The sequence below is a fragment of the Glarea lozoyensis genome, assembly GCF_000409485.1.
Source record: "Glarea lozoyensis ATCC 20868 chromosome Unknown GLAREA6, whole genome shotgun sequence".
In the NCBI taxonomy this organism is placed as follows: domain Eukaryota; kingdom Fungi; phylum Ascomycota; class Leotiomycetes; order Helotiales; family Helotiaceae; genus Glarea; species Glarea lozoyensis.
In genome coordinates, this window is record NW_007361001.1 from 345,180 (window position 1) to 364,181 (window position 19,002).

The 19,002-nt window shown below is 47.3% G+C and overlaps 7 protein-coding genes across 7 annotated transcripts; 4 read left to right on the forward strand and 3 right to left on the reverse strand.

The window, feature by feature from the left end:
- Positions 1–692: 692 nt before the first annotated feature.
- On the reverse strand, positions 693–1,710 carry GLAREA_02411 (uncharacterized protein; the record flags this gene model as incomplete). Its single annotated transcript, XM_008087497.1, has 2 exons — positions 693–1,557; positions 1,610–1,710. 2 exons carry the CDS (start codon positions 1,708–1,710, stop codon positions 693–695), a joined length of 966 nt encoding a protein of 321 aa, XP_008085688.1.
- A 550-nt stretch (positions 1,711–2,260) lies between these two features.
- On the reverse strand, positions 2,261–3,791 carry GLAREA_02412 (Zn-dependent exopeptidase; the record flags this gene model as incomplete). Its single annotated transcript, XM_008087498.1, has 6 exons — positions 2,261–2,574; positions 2,624–2,746; positions 2,796–2,954; positions 3,001–3,112; positions 3,161–3,399; positions 3,458–3,791. 6 exons carry the CDS (start codon positions 3,789–3,791, stop codon positions 2,261–2,263), a joined length of 1,281 nt encoding a protein of 426 aa, XP_008085689.1.
- Positions 3,792–5,572: 1,781 nt separating this feature from the next.
- Positions 5,573–6,589, forward strand: GLAREA_02413 (S-adenosyl-L-methionine-dependent methyltransferase; the record flags this gene model as incomplete). The annotated part of the gene is made up of 3 exons (XM_008087499.1): positions 5,573–5,661; positions 5,747–5,963; positions 6,020–6,589. 3 exons carry the CDS (start codon positions 5,573–5,575, stop codon positions 6,587–6,589), a joined length of 876 nt encoding a protein of 291 aa, XP_008085690.1.
- A 530-nt stretch (positions 6,590–7,119) lies between these two features.
- GLAREA_02414 (uncharacterized protein) lies at positions 7,120–8,246 on the forward strand (the record flags this gene model as incomplete). The annotated part of the gene is made up of 2 exons (XM_008087500.1): positions 7,120–7,197; positions 7,242–8,246. The coding sequence occupies 2 exons, from the start codon at positions 7,120–7,122 to the stop codon at positions 8,244–8,246; spliced, it is 1,083 nt and encodes a 360-aa protein (XP_008085691.1).
- Positions 8,247–9,511: 1,265 nt separating this feature from the next.
- GLAREA_02415 (Acetyl-CoA synthetase-like protein) lies at positions 9,512–13,372 on the forward strand (the record flags this gene model as incomplete). The annotated part of the gene is made up of 1 exon (XM_008087501.1): positions 9,512–13,372. One exon carries the CDS (start codon positions 9,512–9,514, stop codon positions 13,370–13,372), a length of 3,861 nt encoding a protein of 1,286 aa, XP_008085692.1.
- A 2,666-nt stretch (positions 13,373–16,038) lies between these two features.
- GLAREA_02416 (Cytochrome P450) lies at positions 16,039–17,700 on the reverse strand (the record flags this gene model as incomplete). Its single annotated transcript, XM_008087502.1, has 3 exons — positions 16,039–16,969; positions 17,017–17,466; positions 17,522–17,700. The coding sequence occupies 3 exons, from the start codon at positions 17,698–17,700 to the stop codon at positions 16,039–16,041; spliced, it is 1,560 nt and encodes a 519-aa protein (XP_008085693.1).
- A 740-nt stretch (positions 17,701–18,440) lies between these two features.
- On the forward strand, positions 18,441–18,782 carry GLAREA_02417 (NAD(P)-binding Rossmann-fold containing protein; the record flags this gene model as incomplete). The annotated part of the gene is made up of 1 exon (XM_008087503.1): positions 18,441–18,782. The coding sequence occupies one exon, from the start codon at positions 18,441–18,443 to the stop codon at positions 18,780–18,782; it is 342 nt and encodes a 113-aa protein (XP_008085694.1).
- Between the last annotated feature and the right edge of the window lie 220 nt (positions 18,783–19,002).

Genomic DNA, 19,002 nt, shown 5'->3' on the forward strand with positions numbered 1-19,002 from the left:
TTCAACTTTTTCTTTTGGCACGCTAAGTCTTAGATTCTTCATCAGACAGATATCGCGCAAGAATATTACAGCAACACGCGTATCCGTTAAATTCAGCGCCCACGACCATGACCAAACACCGTCATCTCGACCGACTTTTTCTTCACCTCGCCCATGACTAAAACCGCTGTGTTACTAACACCCGCGCTGGACTCGCGGTCTGGACGTGGAATTATGTTTTATAACCACAGAGTCTCTCAAACCAAGAGGGATTTCCTTACGTGGTTTTAAGATTATTGTCTAGTCCGTCACACTCCCCTTCTTTTTCCTAAAAGGAAGGATCCTTTTCGAATCCTGAGTCTAGAGATTCATTGCACCATGATCAAAACACAATATACCCAGCATGATTTATGAATTTGGAAATGCGATATATTATTGTATATCAAAACTCCCATATAAGCCCTCTAACACCTTTATGCAACCCTATTTTCAAATACCAAAACCAGCCACGCCGCAAAATCGACACAAAGGTCCAAAACTCGTAACGAAAACAACCAATTCCTGATATCCGTCAAAACTGTTTTTACATCCAATGCAAACATCCAAACCCATCTCACAACTTCGATAACTCGCATCTCGCTCAACACCACCCATGCAACAATCTTTCCGAAGAAGATGACAGGTACAAATAGCCCTTTAACAATTCCTCGTCACTAACGGGAAACAAACCGCGGTCTCAGAATAGCAGGCGGATACGGTATCCTTTCCGGCAAATCCCCCATATCAATATCCCGCGCACCCTCCCCCTCATCAACATCAACCTCCACGCCCTCCTCAATAACCTCTATCCACTCCACCCTCCCCATCCGCCACCCCTCATCCACCTCCCCCATAATCCTCTTCAGAATCCCCAGTCTCACCAGATCCGCCTCCTTCGGCGTCGTACTAAAATCCCAATCCACCTCATCCGGCAACACGCAAAAATCGCAGGGATCGAGTTTCTTCAAAAACCCCTCAAAACTCTCCGTTTCGCGCATGAGATTCCCGTATTTCTGTACCATCTCAAATATATCATCGCGATACGCCTGAAAATGGCCGATTTGGTCCGCATACGCGTTCCACTGGCCCTCCTCGGCATGGTGATACATGTACGCTTTCGAGAGGGCTATGTATTTGCGCATTTTGCTGCCGGGCAGGTGTTGCGTGTGGATGAATCTGATCTGCGGGATGCTGAAGCTGGTGCGGTGGCAGCAGGAGGCGTTGGCATGAGTGAGGAGCACGGTGACCATGATGCGGTCCATGAGCTTGCACATGCCGAGGCGGGAGGCGAGGGCGTAGATTTTGAGGAGTTGGAAGGGGGAGGTGCCGAGGGTGGGCCAGGCGCGGTCGTACATGTAGTCGATGATGAAGATGAAGGCATCGACGTCTTGGTGGGCGAGCCAGGAGGCGTCGCGGAAGCGGTGGTGGGCGCCTGGTTGCCGGTTTGGGGGGACGTGTTGGGTGATGAGTTTGGTGTGGAGGAGGAGTTTCTTGCGTTGCGGACCGATGTAGAGGTTTATGGTTTCGCGGCCGAGGATACTGGCTACGTTAGTGGATTGATTCGTACTATATATAACTATGTTTCACATACCTAGGACCTTTGAGTAAATTCAGGATTGACTCTTCGAGCTCTCCTAAGCGATATGTGCTTTTCGCTGCTAGCTGCGGGCGTTGACCCATAGTCAACGACATATTGGGCGTCGTAAGATAACAAGAAACGGATTTCTTGATGTTAAATGTTTGCTGCTACCTTTGATGATCTGAATGGTGATGGGTTAAGTAGATGTGGTACTGTATGTTGATCGCGGGAAGCCAATGTTGAGAAGATTGGATGGGCCTTATCTAACTTCTACCTCGATTTCAAACAAGTAAGAATGCTAAAGTATGTAACGACTGGCGGTCGATGATTCGACTACAAGCTTGCTCAATGCAAGACGCGAAAGTATTAGTCTCGAGATACTGCGTTTCTGGTTGACGGAGAAGAAGGGGAAGAAGAATATTGAAGAATGAACTGGATGTACACTTTAAAATATGTTCGAAACTGCCACGTTCAACTTTCACTAACTGAATATAGTAAGGTCGAATATTCAATTGGATGAGAAGACACCAAATGAACAAATCTCGAAGACTAGTTTGACCGTCAACGGGACGGTCTCGACCCAAGTCACATGATATCACTTATGACAACACCCGATCCATCACACCCACATGGCTCCCCATACTAGACCAATTTTGCTCATCCTCACAAGACCATGTTCAACAAAAGATACCTAAACCCTTGGTAAGTCTCCAATGCAGTAGGAAGAATTTGAGCTGGTGGAAGGATGAATCCATAACGTCCAGTGTCCCTCAATTCGATCGTAAAGGTGTACTTGGCCTTTGCGATGTCATTGACCCAGTCGACGGAGCTACCGGTCGCTTGGTAGATGGTGCTGCAGATAGGACCGTACTCGTAGACTGTCCCGTAGACGGCTTGGATTGCTGATGCGGTTCCTCGTGCAAGTGACTGGAGTGCTGCGTTGTTGGTTGCCAGAGCGGAGCAAGAGTACCCATAAGCTACACCTAATTAGCCAAGGCTCCTCATCTAGCAATTGATTCTACTCACGTGTCATGAATAGCTGGGAGTAGGAGTGGATATCAATGAACAGCTGGACCTTCTGTTTTGCTGCCAGAGTACTAATGTAGTTTCGGAGACCCACATTTTCAGTGGCATCGCCAGCAGCACGACCTTGAAAAGATTAGTTAGAGTATGATTAGCGACAGAGGAGCATAATTACCCTTGAATGTTTCGTTACATGGATCGGTAGACGCGCCACCTGTTACGGCCCACTGGAAGGGCCAGTTTCGGTTGACATCACGACCAATGCAGGAAGAGTTTGGTGTCGTTTGACGATTCTTTCTCCATAGTCTGTCGTTTGTTTGGGTGTAGACAAATCCTATCCAGATTAACTTCTTATCACGATTAATGGACAATGGGCTTACCATCAGGGTTGACGATTGGAAAGATGTAAAAGTCGTACTTGTCAACGAAACTCTTGACTTCAGAACTGGAAGCATAGTTGGTGAGTAAATACCAAGCGAGATACTCGGTTGTCTAACACAAAGTCAGTGTCGAGAAGTAAGAACCATGGCGACAACATACCATGCCTGTAATCCACTCACGGGCGTGAACATTGCCATGGAGGACTACCGCAGGTTTCCCGGCAGCGGTTCCGTAGAAGTGAATTCCAGTGATTGGACGACCACCATTAGAGTTACCAGCAGTCACAATTTCCGATCGAGTTGGATATTGTGCTTGGAGATCTCTCAAGAACGTGAGATGGTCGGCATACGCGTGGTATGCATTGAAGTAGGTCACATCAACGGCAGCTGCTGCAGAGCCTAGAGACGCAGTGGTTAGAAACCATTCGATCCTCCGCACCATAATTGCATGGCTTACTTTTGAATGAAACAGATTCCTCCTCCTCGGCAGATATGGAAGCTCCTAAGTCTTCGTGCATGACTTCGAATTCCATACCATCAACAAGTGCAGTGAACTCCGCGACCTTCTTCGCAGGAACGACAAGATCGACATTTCCATTTGCTCTTGGGACACCATTTGGTCCAACGCCCTTCCACGACGCGAGTGACAGTTTATCAATGATTTTCATCAAAGGTACAACATCATCACCTACAGCAACACGGACTGCTTGAGCTCCATCATAGCTTGTCTTTGCAAGAACACCTGTAACAGCGGTCAGGGTCAAGCCAAGCGAAATTAATGAGTATAACATGGTTGATGCAATAAATGATGTTGTCTGGAGATTGGAAATATTGTGGTGTACGAAGTCTATTTAACGTTCCTCGAAGACGACTCCTTCCTATTTCAGAACTTATAAAGACAAGAACATGAGTATTGCTTGGGAGTGGTAGTGGGAATCTGTGAAAGCCATGGTCCTTCCGGCTTGGGATTCTTGTAGCAGCAAAAGCTGATTTGATTTGTTGATGCATTGACGGGCGTATATTAAAGTGGCAGTTGATATGATCGCTCCCAGTCTAGGCGGTTGACAACAGATTCGGTATTGAAGGTTATCCATCGTGGCTGCCTCGCATATGCCATCTGGTTGGTGGCAACGGCAAAGGGACCATGTCTCTGCAGAACATTGATCGATCTAGTGCGGGGGAGGGGCAGAAATCTACCCGGCATTCACAAGGGCCGGCAGATGGTTAAACTTGGCTAAATAGATAAGAAGCTTTTGAGTAGAATTCTGGTGGTGTGGCATAGCTTGGCTTGCGGCGAGCTTCCATATTGGGCGCTTGTACCCTTGGCGGGTTGAGAACGACCTGCCATATACAATGAGGTGGGATAAACCCGTTCTGATCGTGTGTCGTGCATGTGAGGTATTTTGAACTGCGGCAGGCTGTTGAGTTCGATTGACGAGATTGTAATTGTCAAAATTCCAAAGGAAGCGGATTTATTTTCTTGGCCATGTTAGCTACCAGGTCAAGGTAAAAAACGAGGTATTTAGTACTTATCCGCTTCTCACTTGATGGCGACGGGATCCCACATGCCTGCGCCACGATTGATAATGTGAGTTCAATATCTGGAGCCAAACAACGCTCGGTAAAAAATGGGTAGCAATATAAAATAGTGTTGAGGATAAACAGAACTCGTCCTACACCAGGGATTGTTTGTTTGTTCGATTCAGGCATCATTGCCTAAGGTCGATGCCGAGGTATCCGTTGATTGGGATACATTGGAGATGATTCAATGTAGATGTTATGTCGAATTCGTGATACATTTTGCGAGAAAGACAGCCAAAACGTGTGGTGTTGCATATCTGCGATCATGAATTACTGCTGCTCCACGCAACACATTGTCTCCGAGTTTTCGAGAGGTAGATAACAGTGAGCTTAAAAACGTGTGCTTCATGACGACACTAGCCAGTTTCTTCATTTTCGGGTTAGTCAAAGACATCATCCATAATGGCTGTCAATTTGGAGATGGTGTTGTTGATGTTGATGTGTTGAAGTCAAGCTTCGAGTGAAGATCAAAAATGGGTCACAGGTCATGTGATGATGTATCCAGGAATGAAAAATAATAAACTGGGGGATGAGAATAACGGCTGAAGTTCTTGTACATCTCAAGTTTCCTCACCTATGTTAATGAACTGATATGGCACATTTTCCTTTTTATTCTTCTGTATTTTCGTACCAATATCACATGACCGTCTCATCATTCTGATCCCATTCGCTCCTCAACATCTACATCTTCCACCAAACTCCCCAACCTCGGAAACTAAAACATCTTCTCCTTCTATTCCATTCTTTCTCGGAAACATTTTCTTTCCAAAGTCTCCTTCAGAAGACTCATCTCAATCATCTCGGACACATCTGCCCTCCTCCAATTGGTCGTCGCTAAACACGACATCCAAAAAGTAGCCGGAGCTATTATCATCTTTCTTCTATAAATCAAGTCCAAACCCAAGTCAATAAGGTATTCCCATCAACACACACACGCACTCATATGGTAACTAAGAATAACGCTCTGAATAGATTAAAATCGCTTTATAGAATGTCGGTTTCACACTCCCATCATCATCACGGCCACGGCCACGGTCATGACCACAGCCATAATGAAGAGAATAATCGTTCTCATTGGGAGTAAGTTCTCTTTCGGTTCTATTCATCGTCCTAATCTCTTCTTTACCTTCTATACCTCGAACTATCACACTAACGCTCTGTCCAGCCAAAATGCAGCATCATACAACACCCGCTTCTCCAAAACCATCGACCAGATAATCCTTGAAATCCAATCCCGCACCGACTGGATCAACGTCGAATGGAGCGAATCGCCTCCCTCGTCACCCGAGAACGCTTCAACTACAGATACATCTCAAGATCTCGAACCCAAACGTTCCGTACGCCTCCTAGATTACGCATGCGGAACAGGTCTCGTATCACGTGTTCGTCACCATTCCCATCACGTTTATGAAGCACTCACTAATGAACTAAATTCTAGGCCCTCGCTCCTCTCATTACTCAATCCATTGGAATTGATCTCTCTTCCGGCATGGCAGAGCAATACAACATCGTAATGTCAAACCAAGGCATCCCACCATCTCAAATGCGCGCCGTAGTCGGGAATCTCCTCTCCCCATCCGACCCCTCCCCAGCCACCCTCTCAGATCCCGAATTCTTCGACTTCGACATCGCAGCCGTAGGTCTCGGCTTCCATCATTTCTCCGACCCAGGCTTCGCTGCAAAACAGCTAGTCGCAAGACTCAAAGTTGGCGGGGTATTGTTTATCGTGGATTTTCTACCACATAAACCTATTGCAGCGACGATGACAGCTGAGGATGAGCGGGAGAATAAGAGTGAGGACAAAGGGGAGCAGACGAGTAATGCAGCGCATACAGTTACTCATAACGGGTTCTCACAGGATGATGTGAAGAAGATGTTTGAGGAAGCGGGTGCCGGGAAGGCATTTGAGTATTTGGAGATTGGAAGTGGAATTGTGTTTCATGGTGTTAAGGAGGGAGGGGGGTCGATGAAGAGGAGTGTGTTTTTTGCGAGGGGGGAGAAGGTGTGAGGAGTATTATTATTGTTAGAAAGAAGCGCGATGCTGTGAGTTTAATGTTGGGTTGGGGAATGTGGTTGTTAGAGAGAGAAATAGTATTGGAAAGAATGAATATATTTCGACGTTTTGTATCAGGAAATAAAGAAAGGTTAACCTTCAGATCTGCTACAAGGTTTAAACGCCAATATATTGTGCTCACCCCCTGTCAAATAAACGTACCACATGACGTAATATTTTCAGCTCACCGTCAGCTTTGAAAAAGATAAGCCTCTTCCTGTATGTCAAAGTATAAGCATAAAATTTCCGCGACGGATTATTGGCGATGTTATACGACCTGCGTGTTAGCCAAGTGATATTGTGTTTGTGAAATCTTTTATAAGTAGAACCCATTGACTTGATTTTTAAAACATTGGTAGCCTTTCATGATATTGCCCTGCGTACTGGCAACATTCTCGTTCCTCTTTCTTCCAGAAGTAGCGAAGTAGTATTTCAAGAACTCTTACCCACCAAAACTCACAATCATGTCCCTCCATACGCGCAAAATGTCGCACTCAAAACTCGAAATCACAATCTACTGCATGGAATCAGACCTCGTCGAAGCAACTCAATTCGCCGAATCCGTACGCTCCCCTCTTCCTCCCCATCACCCCTCTAACACCCCCAGTTCTGGCAATCCGGCCACCTCCACGCCTCGAAATCGCAATTCCAAACCCACCTCACCACCCCCCACACACCCAACTACGTCGCGGCCATGAAAACAATCAGCAACATCCTAACAGAGAAACTCCCTGTTGAACTCACAACCTTCATCTTCGAAGCCCTGATCGCAGACCCAAGAGGGCCGGCGCACACTATAAATGTAACGCATATTTCTGTGATCCCGCTCGAGACCGCCGAGACGCCGATACGTATCTATGATTCCACCGGACAGGCGCTCAAGGCACCAGCGCTGTTGCCGGATTGGTTACTGAGATTGCATCAGAGTGATCCCAGGACGGTGTGGGCGCCAGATGCGATTCCAAGACCACCCGAGCAGTTGGTGGTTGCGCTGTGGATGACGGATCGCGAGGGCATGTTTGGGGATGCGGTGTGGCCGGCGAAGGGGAGACGGGGGCCGACGGTGGGTATGGCGGTGGGCATGGAGAGGGGGGAACGGGTTTTGGAGGGGGAGGTTGCGAGGAGGTGTGCGAGGCATTTGGAGGGGAATGCGGTGGATTATTTGGGGAGGGGGGAGAGGGGGAGGAGGGTGTTTGACCCGTGGGCTGAGGTTGATGAGGGTGGGGTCAGAGGGGAATTCGAGGGGTATGTTGAGGTTGGAAAAGGGGGGGAGGATGAGGTGAGAGGGGTTTGTAGGGGGATTATGAGGGGGGTGGGGTGGGTTTGGAGGGAGCTGGATGGGTTACGTCGGGAGGTGAGGCAGGAGGAGGCGAGGGACCTGGAGGTTGTCAAGAGTTGTGTGAGGGTCTTGAAAGGGTTCGAGGTTATTGGAGATTTAGAATGGAAGAGCGAGGTACTAGATATAATGGATTTGCTTAGGGAGAACTCGGAGTTGGATGGGACCGGTATTTTCCATGCTGTCGCGAAAAGAGTTGGAAGGGCGAGGTTGAATTCGTATATAGATGAGTGGACGAAGTTTGAGAGGAGACCGCTGCGGATTCGGAGGGCTTGACATATAAGAAGATAGTCAAACCGTGAAATTTAAATTAATGGAAGTTGATTAAACAGTAACCAAAAAAGCTTGATCATTCTGTTGGAAAGTCAAGGTATTCGTGAAGAAATTACAGCACCAATGAAGATCTGTTCAACATCGTTAGCAATGGTCAAGAACCGACTTCAATTTTTTCCTAAATCCGAAACCCCTTACTTTCACGCTTCACGGTTCTAGACTCCAAGTATACCCATCGCTTGCATCAGAAGTGCTGGGTACTGCTGATTGAGGCCATGAGATGAATGGGCGTTCAATCTTAATGAAGCCTGCTCTGGTATGTCGAACAATACCGCCTACTGAACGTATATTATTGGAGTCGTCCCGAATTCGAGCGTAGCAAAGAATGCCTTCATTTACCCGGTCACATGACCCTACTCCTCGTCATCACGCGCCCCGCTTTCACGTCCTCGCGCCAACCTTTTCGTGCAACAAATGGCTCTCCTAACCACCTCCCCTTTTCACAAGCGAACAACACCGTCTCTAAGCGTCAACAAACAACAAGGTCATTCGCCCACGTTCTCATCGTTGAGTCGTTCGTCCAAGATTTGCTCTATGCTCCATCAAGTCTAGCGCCATGACGTGCTATCAGCCTCCACTTTGCAACCGGACGACAGCGTCTTGGAAGTGTGTCGGAAGATCGTTGTTCCGATGAAGCTCTCAACATTTCGCAACTTCCAAAGATGGGCGATATCTGCGTCATAAAAGGTCAATTGATTTGGGAATTGCTTCATAGAGGGCCTTGATTGATGGTATGTTGGAATTTTGCTTATCGGTTCAGTTCCTGGTGTGCCAATGGTCCTGTTACTGACTTGGTAGCAGATCCATACCTGTACAGAGATGGGATAGGAAACTCCACGCTTGACCGGTTTATATTTTCTTTTTCTAGACGCCCGTGGCGGACGGCTCCAGGACGACCAGCTCGAATTACTTAATTAGACGTGGGGTGTTCAATTGCGGCTCGTTATATGCAAGTTCGAACCTGCACCGGTAGTTCACGACCCAGACATTTCTTTTTTGTTGATATTTCGTTTCGTTGCTCGAACATAAATCGCTGGTCAATCAATTGAAATCGAACGGAAGGAATACATACAGCGTTACACCAGATAAGGGGGGAGGAGTCAGCAGAGTGCTATCTACCAACTGAGGCTTCGAACTTAGCAGACATTGGATTGAAATCGAGGGTCGACGACAATTTGAATATTAGTACAATTCGAAAAGAATACAAGATGCCTATTCTTGACATCAACAAGGATTTATCGGCACTCATCCGCCAGCAGACGGCGGCCACTCCAGATGCCATTGCTCTGCAAGGAAACAGAATAAACAATCCTCAGCAGGAAGTATGGACATATGCGGAGCTGGACAACAGAGTCAACCAAGTGGCTACTCGGCTGATTGCTCAAGGAGTTGGTCGGGATAGTCTTGTTGGAGTTTTAATGGGTAGAAGTGCCGACTATGTAATAGCATGTTTGGCAGCCCTCCGAGCTGGAGGTGCATTCTTGGTTCTGGAGCTCGCATACCCACCTACCCTTCTAGCTGATGTTATTGAGGACGCCAAACCTGCTGTCATCCTCACACATCGAGGCCACGCGGGTCAGATTAAAGCCGACGTTCCTGTCGTCCTATTGAATGAGCCCGAATCAGAAGCAATCATCCAGAAAACGAGGCAGAACAGCTTCAGGAAGGTACCTGCGGACGATGATCTAGACCGTCTTGCTTTCGTGTGTTATTCTTCTGGTACCACTGGCCGGCCCAAGGGTATTCTCAATCCTCATAGAGCACCAGTCCGCTCATATGATCTGAGATTTCGCTTGAGTGATCTTCAGCCTGGGGATCGCGTTGCTTGTAATGTCTACTTCATCTGGGAAATCATACGACCTTTGCTACGAGGAGCAACTGTCGTCGTTGTACCCGATGAAGCCAGTTATGATCCTGTTGCACTTGTCGAAGTGTTGCGCGAGCGACACATCACCGAAACTCTCATGACCCCAACTCTTCTCGCTGCGGTTATGGCTCGTCACTCAAATCTTGGAGAAGTTCTTCCTGAGTTGCGAACGCTATGGTTCAATGGCGAGGTTGTTACGACCGATCTAGCCCGGCGCGCTATGAAGGCTTTGCCGAATACGCGTCTGCTCAATTGCTACAGTGCCAGCGAGTCTCATGAGATTGCATGCGGAGATATTCGTGAAATAGTCGACGACGATGTACCATATTGTCCTGTTGGTCCTCCAGTGGATCCCGAACATACCTACATCATCGGTGAAGATGGACAAAGACTACCGACCGGTTCCAGTGGTGAGCTTTATATCGGCGGAGACCTGTTGGCACGAGGATATCTCAATCTCCCTGAAGTCACGGCCAAATCATTTCTTCCAGATCCATTTGATCCTACCCCAGGAGCGCGTATGTATAAGACCGGAGATCTCGCAAGGTTGCTTCCCTCTGGTTGTTTGGAAATCACTGGTCGTGTGGGTTCTATGATTAAGGTCCGAGGATACTCAGTTGTCCCGGGCAAAGTTGAAAATGCGATTGTTAAACACCTCGCAGTTCAGAGATGTGCTGTTGTTGCGCACGGCGATGGTCTTGAGCGTCAACTAGTAGCCTATGTCGTTCGTGACAAGGATGAGCCAGGAGATCGTACACCACTCACTATCGACGAATCTGGATATGCTCCAGCTTGTCGCAAGGCGCTATTATCTAGTCTCGCCCAGTATATGATCCCAGCTCTGTGGGTTGAGATGGACGAATTACCCACTCACGCGGTGTCGGGAAAGACTGACCTGAAGCGTTTGCCACCACCCAAGGCTGCGACATCGCGTGCACCCACATCCGCAGGCGGCGATTCAACTTACAACATCGAAGCAATCAAACAGCAATGGGCTGCGGCTTTAAAGATTCCAGCCGCGGCAGTAACGGAGGAGCATACTTTTTTCGACCTTGGTGGACACTCATTGACACTTGCGCGCCTTGCCTCTAGTTTATCGAAAACTTACGACCTTCCTATCAAAGTAGCCAATCTTGTCGGTAATCCAACGCTTGAAGGACATCTTGAAGCTCTTCAATCGGCACGTGATGGACACTTCGCTGCTGTGGAAGCAGATCTTCCTGCTGTTCTGAAAGCCGATGCCATACTCCCAGATGCCATTAAGCCGTCCAACACCAAATTTTGCCCTCTCGACGAAGCGGAGACCATTCTTTTGACCGGCACCACTGGCTTCTTGGGCGCTTTCCTATTGGCCGATCTTGTGGAAACCACTTCAGCGACTATTTTGTGTCTTGTTCGTTTCAATGACCCGTCACGTGATGACGACTCTGCTGCAATCGCAAGAATCAGAAGAAATTTGCTTGACCTTGGTCTTTGGAAAGATTCTATCCTGGAGCGCATAGAAGTGGTGCCTGGGAATCTTGCTAAGCCAAATTTCGGACTGTCACAATCCGCATTCACAGAGCTCGCGGACAACGTTCAGGTCATCATACATGCTGCTGCAACTGTCAATCTTGTATACCCATACGCTGCTCTTCAAGCGCCAAATGTAATCGGTACCAGAGAAATAATTCGCTTAGCATGTGAAGGTGGCGCGACTCTGCAATATGTCTCGACAAATGGTGTTCTACCACCATCGAACGAAGGCTGGACAGAGGATACAAACCTGAACGTCAAGGACGTGGCAGAAAAGCTTGCCGATGGGTATGGACAGACAAAATGGGTCGCTGAGCAACTCGTTTTTGAGGCCGCTCGCAGAGGATTACCAGTCAAAGTCTCGCGACTTGGCACGATCAGTGGTCACAGTAGTCTCGGCTCTTCGAACGCTTGGGATCTTCTCAATGCGATCATTGTGGAAGCCCTGCATCTTGGCTATGCTCCTGATGTTGAGGGGTGGCGCGCAGAGATGACCCCGGTTGATTTCGTTAGCAAAGGCATACTAACCATTGCCAACAACACGGAAGATCAGCTCGTATATCATATTGGTGATTCAAATCCAGTTGATATGAACGAGGTCTTCGATACTCTTGCTGGCCTCGGCTATCCAACAAAGCGAATCGCTTGGGACGCATGGGTGCAACTTTGGAACGAAAAACGGAGTACAGCGCCTGGTGGTGAGAGTGCTTTTACCGTTGACATTCTACGAGGTGGTATGCCGACAGTAGAATTCATGACCGGCATCATCGTACTCAATGACAAGAAGTCAGCACCTGCGCTTAAAGGCCTGGACAGGTCAAAGATCGACACAAAATTGCTTGAAATATATTCTCGTCACTGGTACGCACGGGGATGGCTTCCACGGCCACCTAAACACTCCCAAAACGGCCAAAACGGCAGTCTATCTTCACGTCTGAAGAAAAATGGCCCGTTATCTGGCAAGGTCGCAGTCATAACAGGAGCATCCTCAGGAATAGGCGCCGCCGTCGCAGAAGCACTTGCCCGCGAAGGAGCTCATATAGCTCTTGCAGCCCGAAGAACCGACGCCCTGGATAAAATCAAAAGCAAGCTTTCTTCCCGTAGCGGTAAGGTTATCACGCATCGTACCGACGTCACGAAACGGGCGGACGTAGAATCACTCATGCAAACCGCCCGAGAAAAGCTCGGTCCAATCGACATCCTCGTCTCCTGCGCCGGCGTCATGTACTTCACCATGATGGCCAACGTCCAAAACGAAGACTGGGACCGCACCGTCGACGTAAATTGCAAAGGTCTCCTAAACTGCCTCTCCACCACCGTCCCATCCATGCTCTCCCAAGGTTCCGGACACATCATCGCCATTTCTTCCGACGCCGGCCGCAAAGTCTTCCCCGGTCTCGGCGTCTACTCTGCGTCTAAATTTTTCGTCGAAGCGACTCTGCAAGCGCTGAGAGTTGAGACTGCCGGGTCAGGATTACGGGTCACGTCTGTACAGCCGGGCAATGTGGCGACGGATTTGTTGGGCATGAGTACGGATGCGGAGGCGCTGAAGAAATATGGGGAGCCGAGTGGTGCGAAGGTTTTGGAACCGGAGGATGTGGCTAGGTGTATTGTTTATGCGTTGAGTCAGCCGGAGTATGTGGCTGTTAATGAGGTTATGATTGAGCCGAGGGATGAGCCTATTTAGATTTCGGGGGGTGGAGTGAGGTGGGGGATGTGGTTTTGTGATTTTGATGGTATATAAGGTAAATTTGGGATGGGTGCAAGAAAGTAGATTGTAGAGTTTTGGATGATGAGATATATGGAACATAGCTGCGAAATTAAGTTATAAAGTACACATCAAAAATGAGTAACCCCTAAATCTATATTCCGAATTACGCAGACTTTTCTAAGTTAATTTGCCACCCCTAGTTTTAACAGTCCAGTGTATACTTATGCCTCAAACTCTTTTTTACTCCTTTCTAGATAATAACAAATATTCTTGTAGTAAGTATCTTTATACTAAACGTTTGTTTATCTAGACAACAATTCGTACTACTAACATACTAACTACTTACTACTTATTAATGCTTGCAACCTTCTTTTTATACGCCGTAGAATACTGCCAAGTGCTATTTCACTCGAGGATTTGTATTTCTTTAGGAAAGTTTTACTGTAGATTAGCTAGGTAGCTGTGTGTTTCGAGGTATAAGGTTTAAGGTTATAAGATTACTAGGTAGTTAGTTATTATTCTAGATAGAAATATCTATTCTTAGACTCTTCGCGGTAGGAGGCTTATCTAAGTTATACTTTTATAGTATAGATTGGCTTAATAGAGCTAACGGAGATAAACCTAATTTATAAGGTAAGAGAAGCTAGATAAGACGAATTAATAACTCTATTATTTAGTTAAGTACTCGACTATAAAAACGGCTTATAGAGAACAAAATAAGTATTAGTTATCTACCTACTAATCTTTAAACTAGATAAGTAAACTTTAAAAAGAGTTTAAGAAGTATTCTTTACTTTAAATTATTAAAGAAAGGTATTAAGTTATTCTAAATTAACCTACTAAATAACGACGTTTCGTTAAATTAATTAAAGAAATATCGCGCTTCGACTACCTATACCCCGCGAGTGTAGGTATATAAACCTCTCTATTTAATAACTAAAGTTAACGTCTAACTACTATAAATATTAAAACCGAGCAATAAACCCACATTCTAACCTGAGGAATCGTTGAAACTAAACTTCTCTCAGACGCCCGTTAGACCCAAAAATAACCGCTACCAAACAACCCTTAGTCTACAATTTTCTAGATTTTGAAATATCGATTGCGGTTTACCTTCTCCCAGCCAGTTGGCTAGCCACTCGAACGCAATATTAATCGTCACTTCTCACCATGGCAAGCCGTAGAGATGATCCCGCAGGCGGATGCAACCTAAGCAATGGCCGTCAGACTTTGAGCCCGGTTAGAAGCATTTACCTTCGATCATCTTAGCTTCTAAGCAAGGTTACTTTAGCTACGGTAAATATACCATCTACAGGATTCTGCTAGGAAAAGACAAAATCGAAAATCGAAAGTTTCTTGCTGCGCGCTCAGGAGTCACTTCCCCAGCGCCGGGATCTGATTGCCGTCTTTAGTAAGAGGCGCGGCGGACTCGTATTCTTACTGAAGAGCCGCTGTCACCTGCATTAAGGGCTGCGTTTAGGGAGGATCTCATAGATACGTATTTTGTTTCTATAATGAACGATTACCGTCGACAGATGAAGTGCTCCTGGTTCAAAGAGACCTTCTACATCTCGATCCAGAGTGCACATGTCTATTTCGAATCTAGAATGCTTTATGAGCTATGTAATAAGGTCACATCATTTTATTGGATGCCTTCATCTAAGCTTAATGGAACTCCTCTCTTCAACGAATGCTACAAGTATCACGATAACCTGCCAAACATTGAATTCGGAAGCTTTTTCGGCAGCCGTACGTAATGTTTCCTAGTATCCCTAGTTTTAAACTCTGTTCTTCGACCGGATAGGATTTCATGCTTTCATACGGCCCCAGGCTCTAAGCCGATAAGCAAATCGTAAGCTAACATATTTCAGTTATACGCGTCTTGCCCGCCGGACCGGCAACAATTCAGGGAATTATTGAGGCGCATAAAAAGCTTTGCGATGATGCGTCTTCGCTTTTAGGGGGCATGAAAATCCCACGGCTTGACTCCAGATCACGGAAACCTTTGCCGAGAGCCTCACAATTATACTTTAAAACCAACGTATCGTGCCGTTGTCACTATAATGGATCAATATGTGGGCCCCAATTGGGGACCCCGATATCAGCTCGCTACGGCATATCAATTTTGAAAAAGAGTTGCGGAATCAAACCGTCTTGCTCGCCCTGACTGGGGTCGAGTCCCACCTCAGTACTCCCATCGACTTTGAGACCCTGAGTGCGAGTGGCTTATGCTTACCTTTAGCCAAGACCGACGTCTGCGGTACCAGTAAAGACGTGGTTCGTTTTATCACTTGCGGATGCCGTCAAGTTTTTAAGTGAGTTACAGCGAGAGAAGAGGCGCCTTGTTCAGTAGGTGCGATTTCTTCGGACAAGAAGCGTCAAGCTGGGGAGTGGGCTGACGACAAGTTAAAAGAGGCTGACAATGAGAGAATCGAAAACAACTTTCTCACCTGGCTTGCAGTCCGCCGCGTGAAAGCCAGGAGAATGGGTGAAAACTTCCTCGAGGAGGAACTTTATACTTTTAACAAGAACTGGACGCAGTGAGTTGCTTGCTTAAATCAAGTGGATGGTTATAAGAACGGGTAATAATGTTAGGATCTCGGTGTTTCTGTGAATATCATATAGAATGAAACTCCACCATCCTACAAATCCTCCGCCGCCAACGCCATCCCCCTCTCCGAATCCGACACCAGCACCCTCCACCTCCCCTCCCCCCCTTCCCTCGCACTAATCCTCACATCGACATCCCAATCCGGCACCGGCGTCGTCTCCCACATCGCCGCCCCCTCCGTCGTCGGCCTCACCCACCTCCCCAGCGTCGGCTCAACCTCAAACCTCAGCACCAACAACGCCGTGAACGCCAGGATCTCCGTACTCGCAAAATGCCTCCCAGGACAGAGTGTACTCCCGCCCCCGAATCCGCGGAACGCAGCTGGATTATGGGTTTTGTGGTCGGGGAGGAAACGGCGGTGGTTGAAGGCGGCGACGTCGGATCCCCAGTGCGCGGTCGACGAGTGTTGGACGGGCCCGGGAATCATGACTGTGTTGCCTTTTTTGAGGAGGTATTTGCCGTCGAGCATGTGGTCTTGCATCACCAAGCGGGTGGAGATGCCGATGGTGTGGAGGCGGAGGACTTCCTGTAATGTTGATAATAGAATTGGACATGAGGTTTTGACTTGCGTCATATCGAGTGTGCGGAACTTTGTCTGCTGTCCCGCTTCATCGGTGACAACCTCGTCGACGACGATTTTAGCGAGTTCATCCCGGCAGTCGCTGAGGGCGAGGGGGGAGGAGTAGAGATGATAGATCATCCAGAATGAGGTGGGCGAGGTGTTCGTGAGGAGGCCGATGGCGCCGCCGACTTCGTAGCGTGCGATGTCTTCGAGGGGGATTTTGTGGTCGATGCTGTGCTCGAAACGGGCTTTGATGAGGGCAGCGCCGGAGTTGTGGGAGCCTTCTGAGAAGTACTTGATGAAGGCTTTGGTCATGAATTCGCGAGCTTCGATGCTTTCTTTTGCGAGGAGGGAGGGGAGGATGCCGATTATGAGGGTGATGATTCCGGGTTGGAATTTCCTGGGGAGTTAGTAATACTTGGGGGATGGTGGTGAAGGGGGGCTTACCAGAATGCCTCGCTGATAGCCGGATCTTTGAAGGGGTTCTTTGGCCCATAAACCGAATCCGTCGTCGCGAGCGTAATTTCCTGTCTAACAAACTCAAACAGCGGAGTGACTTTAGGCGCTTCTAAAGCATCAATAGCAGCTGTCACTCTCTGTGCCATGACACGATTCATAGCGTCTAACTCGGGACCGGGAGCTAGCGGCGTATGAATCATCTTGTAAAAAGTAACAGAGTAACCCCAATGACCCTCGTCGCCGTTGACATTTGTCATCAAAATATCATTTGCAGTCTTACTGGAGCCGCAGACACTGGAAGCGAGTTTGGCTTCGAGAGGTGGGAAGGCGAGGGTTTTGATTTGGCGTTGGACGGCGGATATGAGGGGAAGGGAGTTGACGACGTAGAGTCGAGTACCAGGGAGACGGATTGTGTAGATTGGGTGGTTGTATTTGGTTCTAAGGGGTTGTCAATGACTGTCTGATCGAAAATGAATGAGAAATTGATTCATACTTAAGTTCAACATAATACTTTGTCTTCTTTCTCGCAAGTGAAATCATAGATCCAATAAATGGCATGGATGACGTGACTAAAGGGGGCTCTCTCGAATCTTGAGTGTATATCATAATTGCATAAAGAGCGCCATACACCGATATAGCGCCCATGGCGACTGCCGCCAGTATGTTAGGCATTTTCGAGACTGCTGAGTCTGAATGTGAAATTTTTTAGGCTGTAAAGACGGAAGACAGAGTGGTAAATGTTTCGGAAAGAAGGGCTCCTGAATATCAATCAACATCGAGCAACAAACCAACGTTGTCGTTGGAAAGAGTGATATGCAATTGACATGTTGGTTCAGGGTTCCTGATTGGTATCTTGGATCTCACCGGATAATGGCTGATCAGGGCGGAGGCGTAGATATTAAGCGAGCGACCCCCTGGTATACGAGATATGCTGGAGGCGTATAACAAGGTTTGAAACTGTTAAAAGTTCTCTGTACTGATTAAACAGAAGTGGCTGCTATTAAATATGTCTTGGTTGAATGCTTGATAGCTCGCAAATTAATACTGCTACTCAACTGATGTAAAGTATACATACTGATTAGTATTAATAGAACATAATACATTATGTATGTGCGAACTATATACGTTATATCATATCTCAACTATCCTCCTCGGACTAAGCGGTGTCCGCGGGGCTTTTAATCGACCTATTCTAAAGAAAATAGCTAAATGGAACAAACTCCCAATCATATTTCCACTGTCAAATCCACTAACACACTCCGAATGCACATTCAGCGAGACCATCGCCGCGACCGATAGCCGCGTACTATTTGCGTCCGGATCTCATTCAACCATATACATTTTAAAGGTGGCGATTACCACCCAGCGTAGGAAAATTGCACACCCTCTTTTTTCGGTACCGGTCATGCCATATGCTAATCCAAGACCAAAACAGGTATGTATTTCCCGGCATTGGCCTCGGCACCATCGTCTCTAGAGCAACCTGCGTCACAAATAACATGATCTATGCTTCCGGGACAGCGTTGCCAGAGATGCTCATGTCCGAGGAAGTAGCCATGGGCTTGCTTTGGCCAGCGCTGAGCCGCATCCGGGATGTCAACGTGCGTGTCGCTCGAAGCGTCATACGTGCTGCACAGCAGGACAGGGTAGATGCTGCACAGCAAGACAGGGTAGATCGCGCAACGCATCTGAGACAGATGGATGACGAAGCGCTCGATGAGTGGGTCCATGGGAACATGTATGATCCATTGTAAATAGGGACTTAGGGGCTCTCAAAAGTGGATTATAGAGAATGATTAATAGCTTGAGTGTCTTTATAAAGTACTTGGTTTTTCAAATTATTATTATCAGAACTTCCTATCTAATATAGATAGTTGTAAACTGTAAAAGCTATATTAAAGAGATTCTATAGTCTAAACTTTAAGTTTACTAAGATTAAGGCTAGAGATTACTAGGCTAAAGTAGAACACTCTA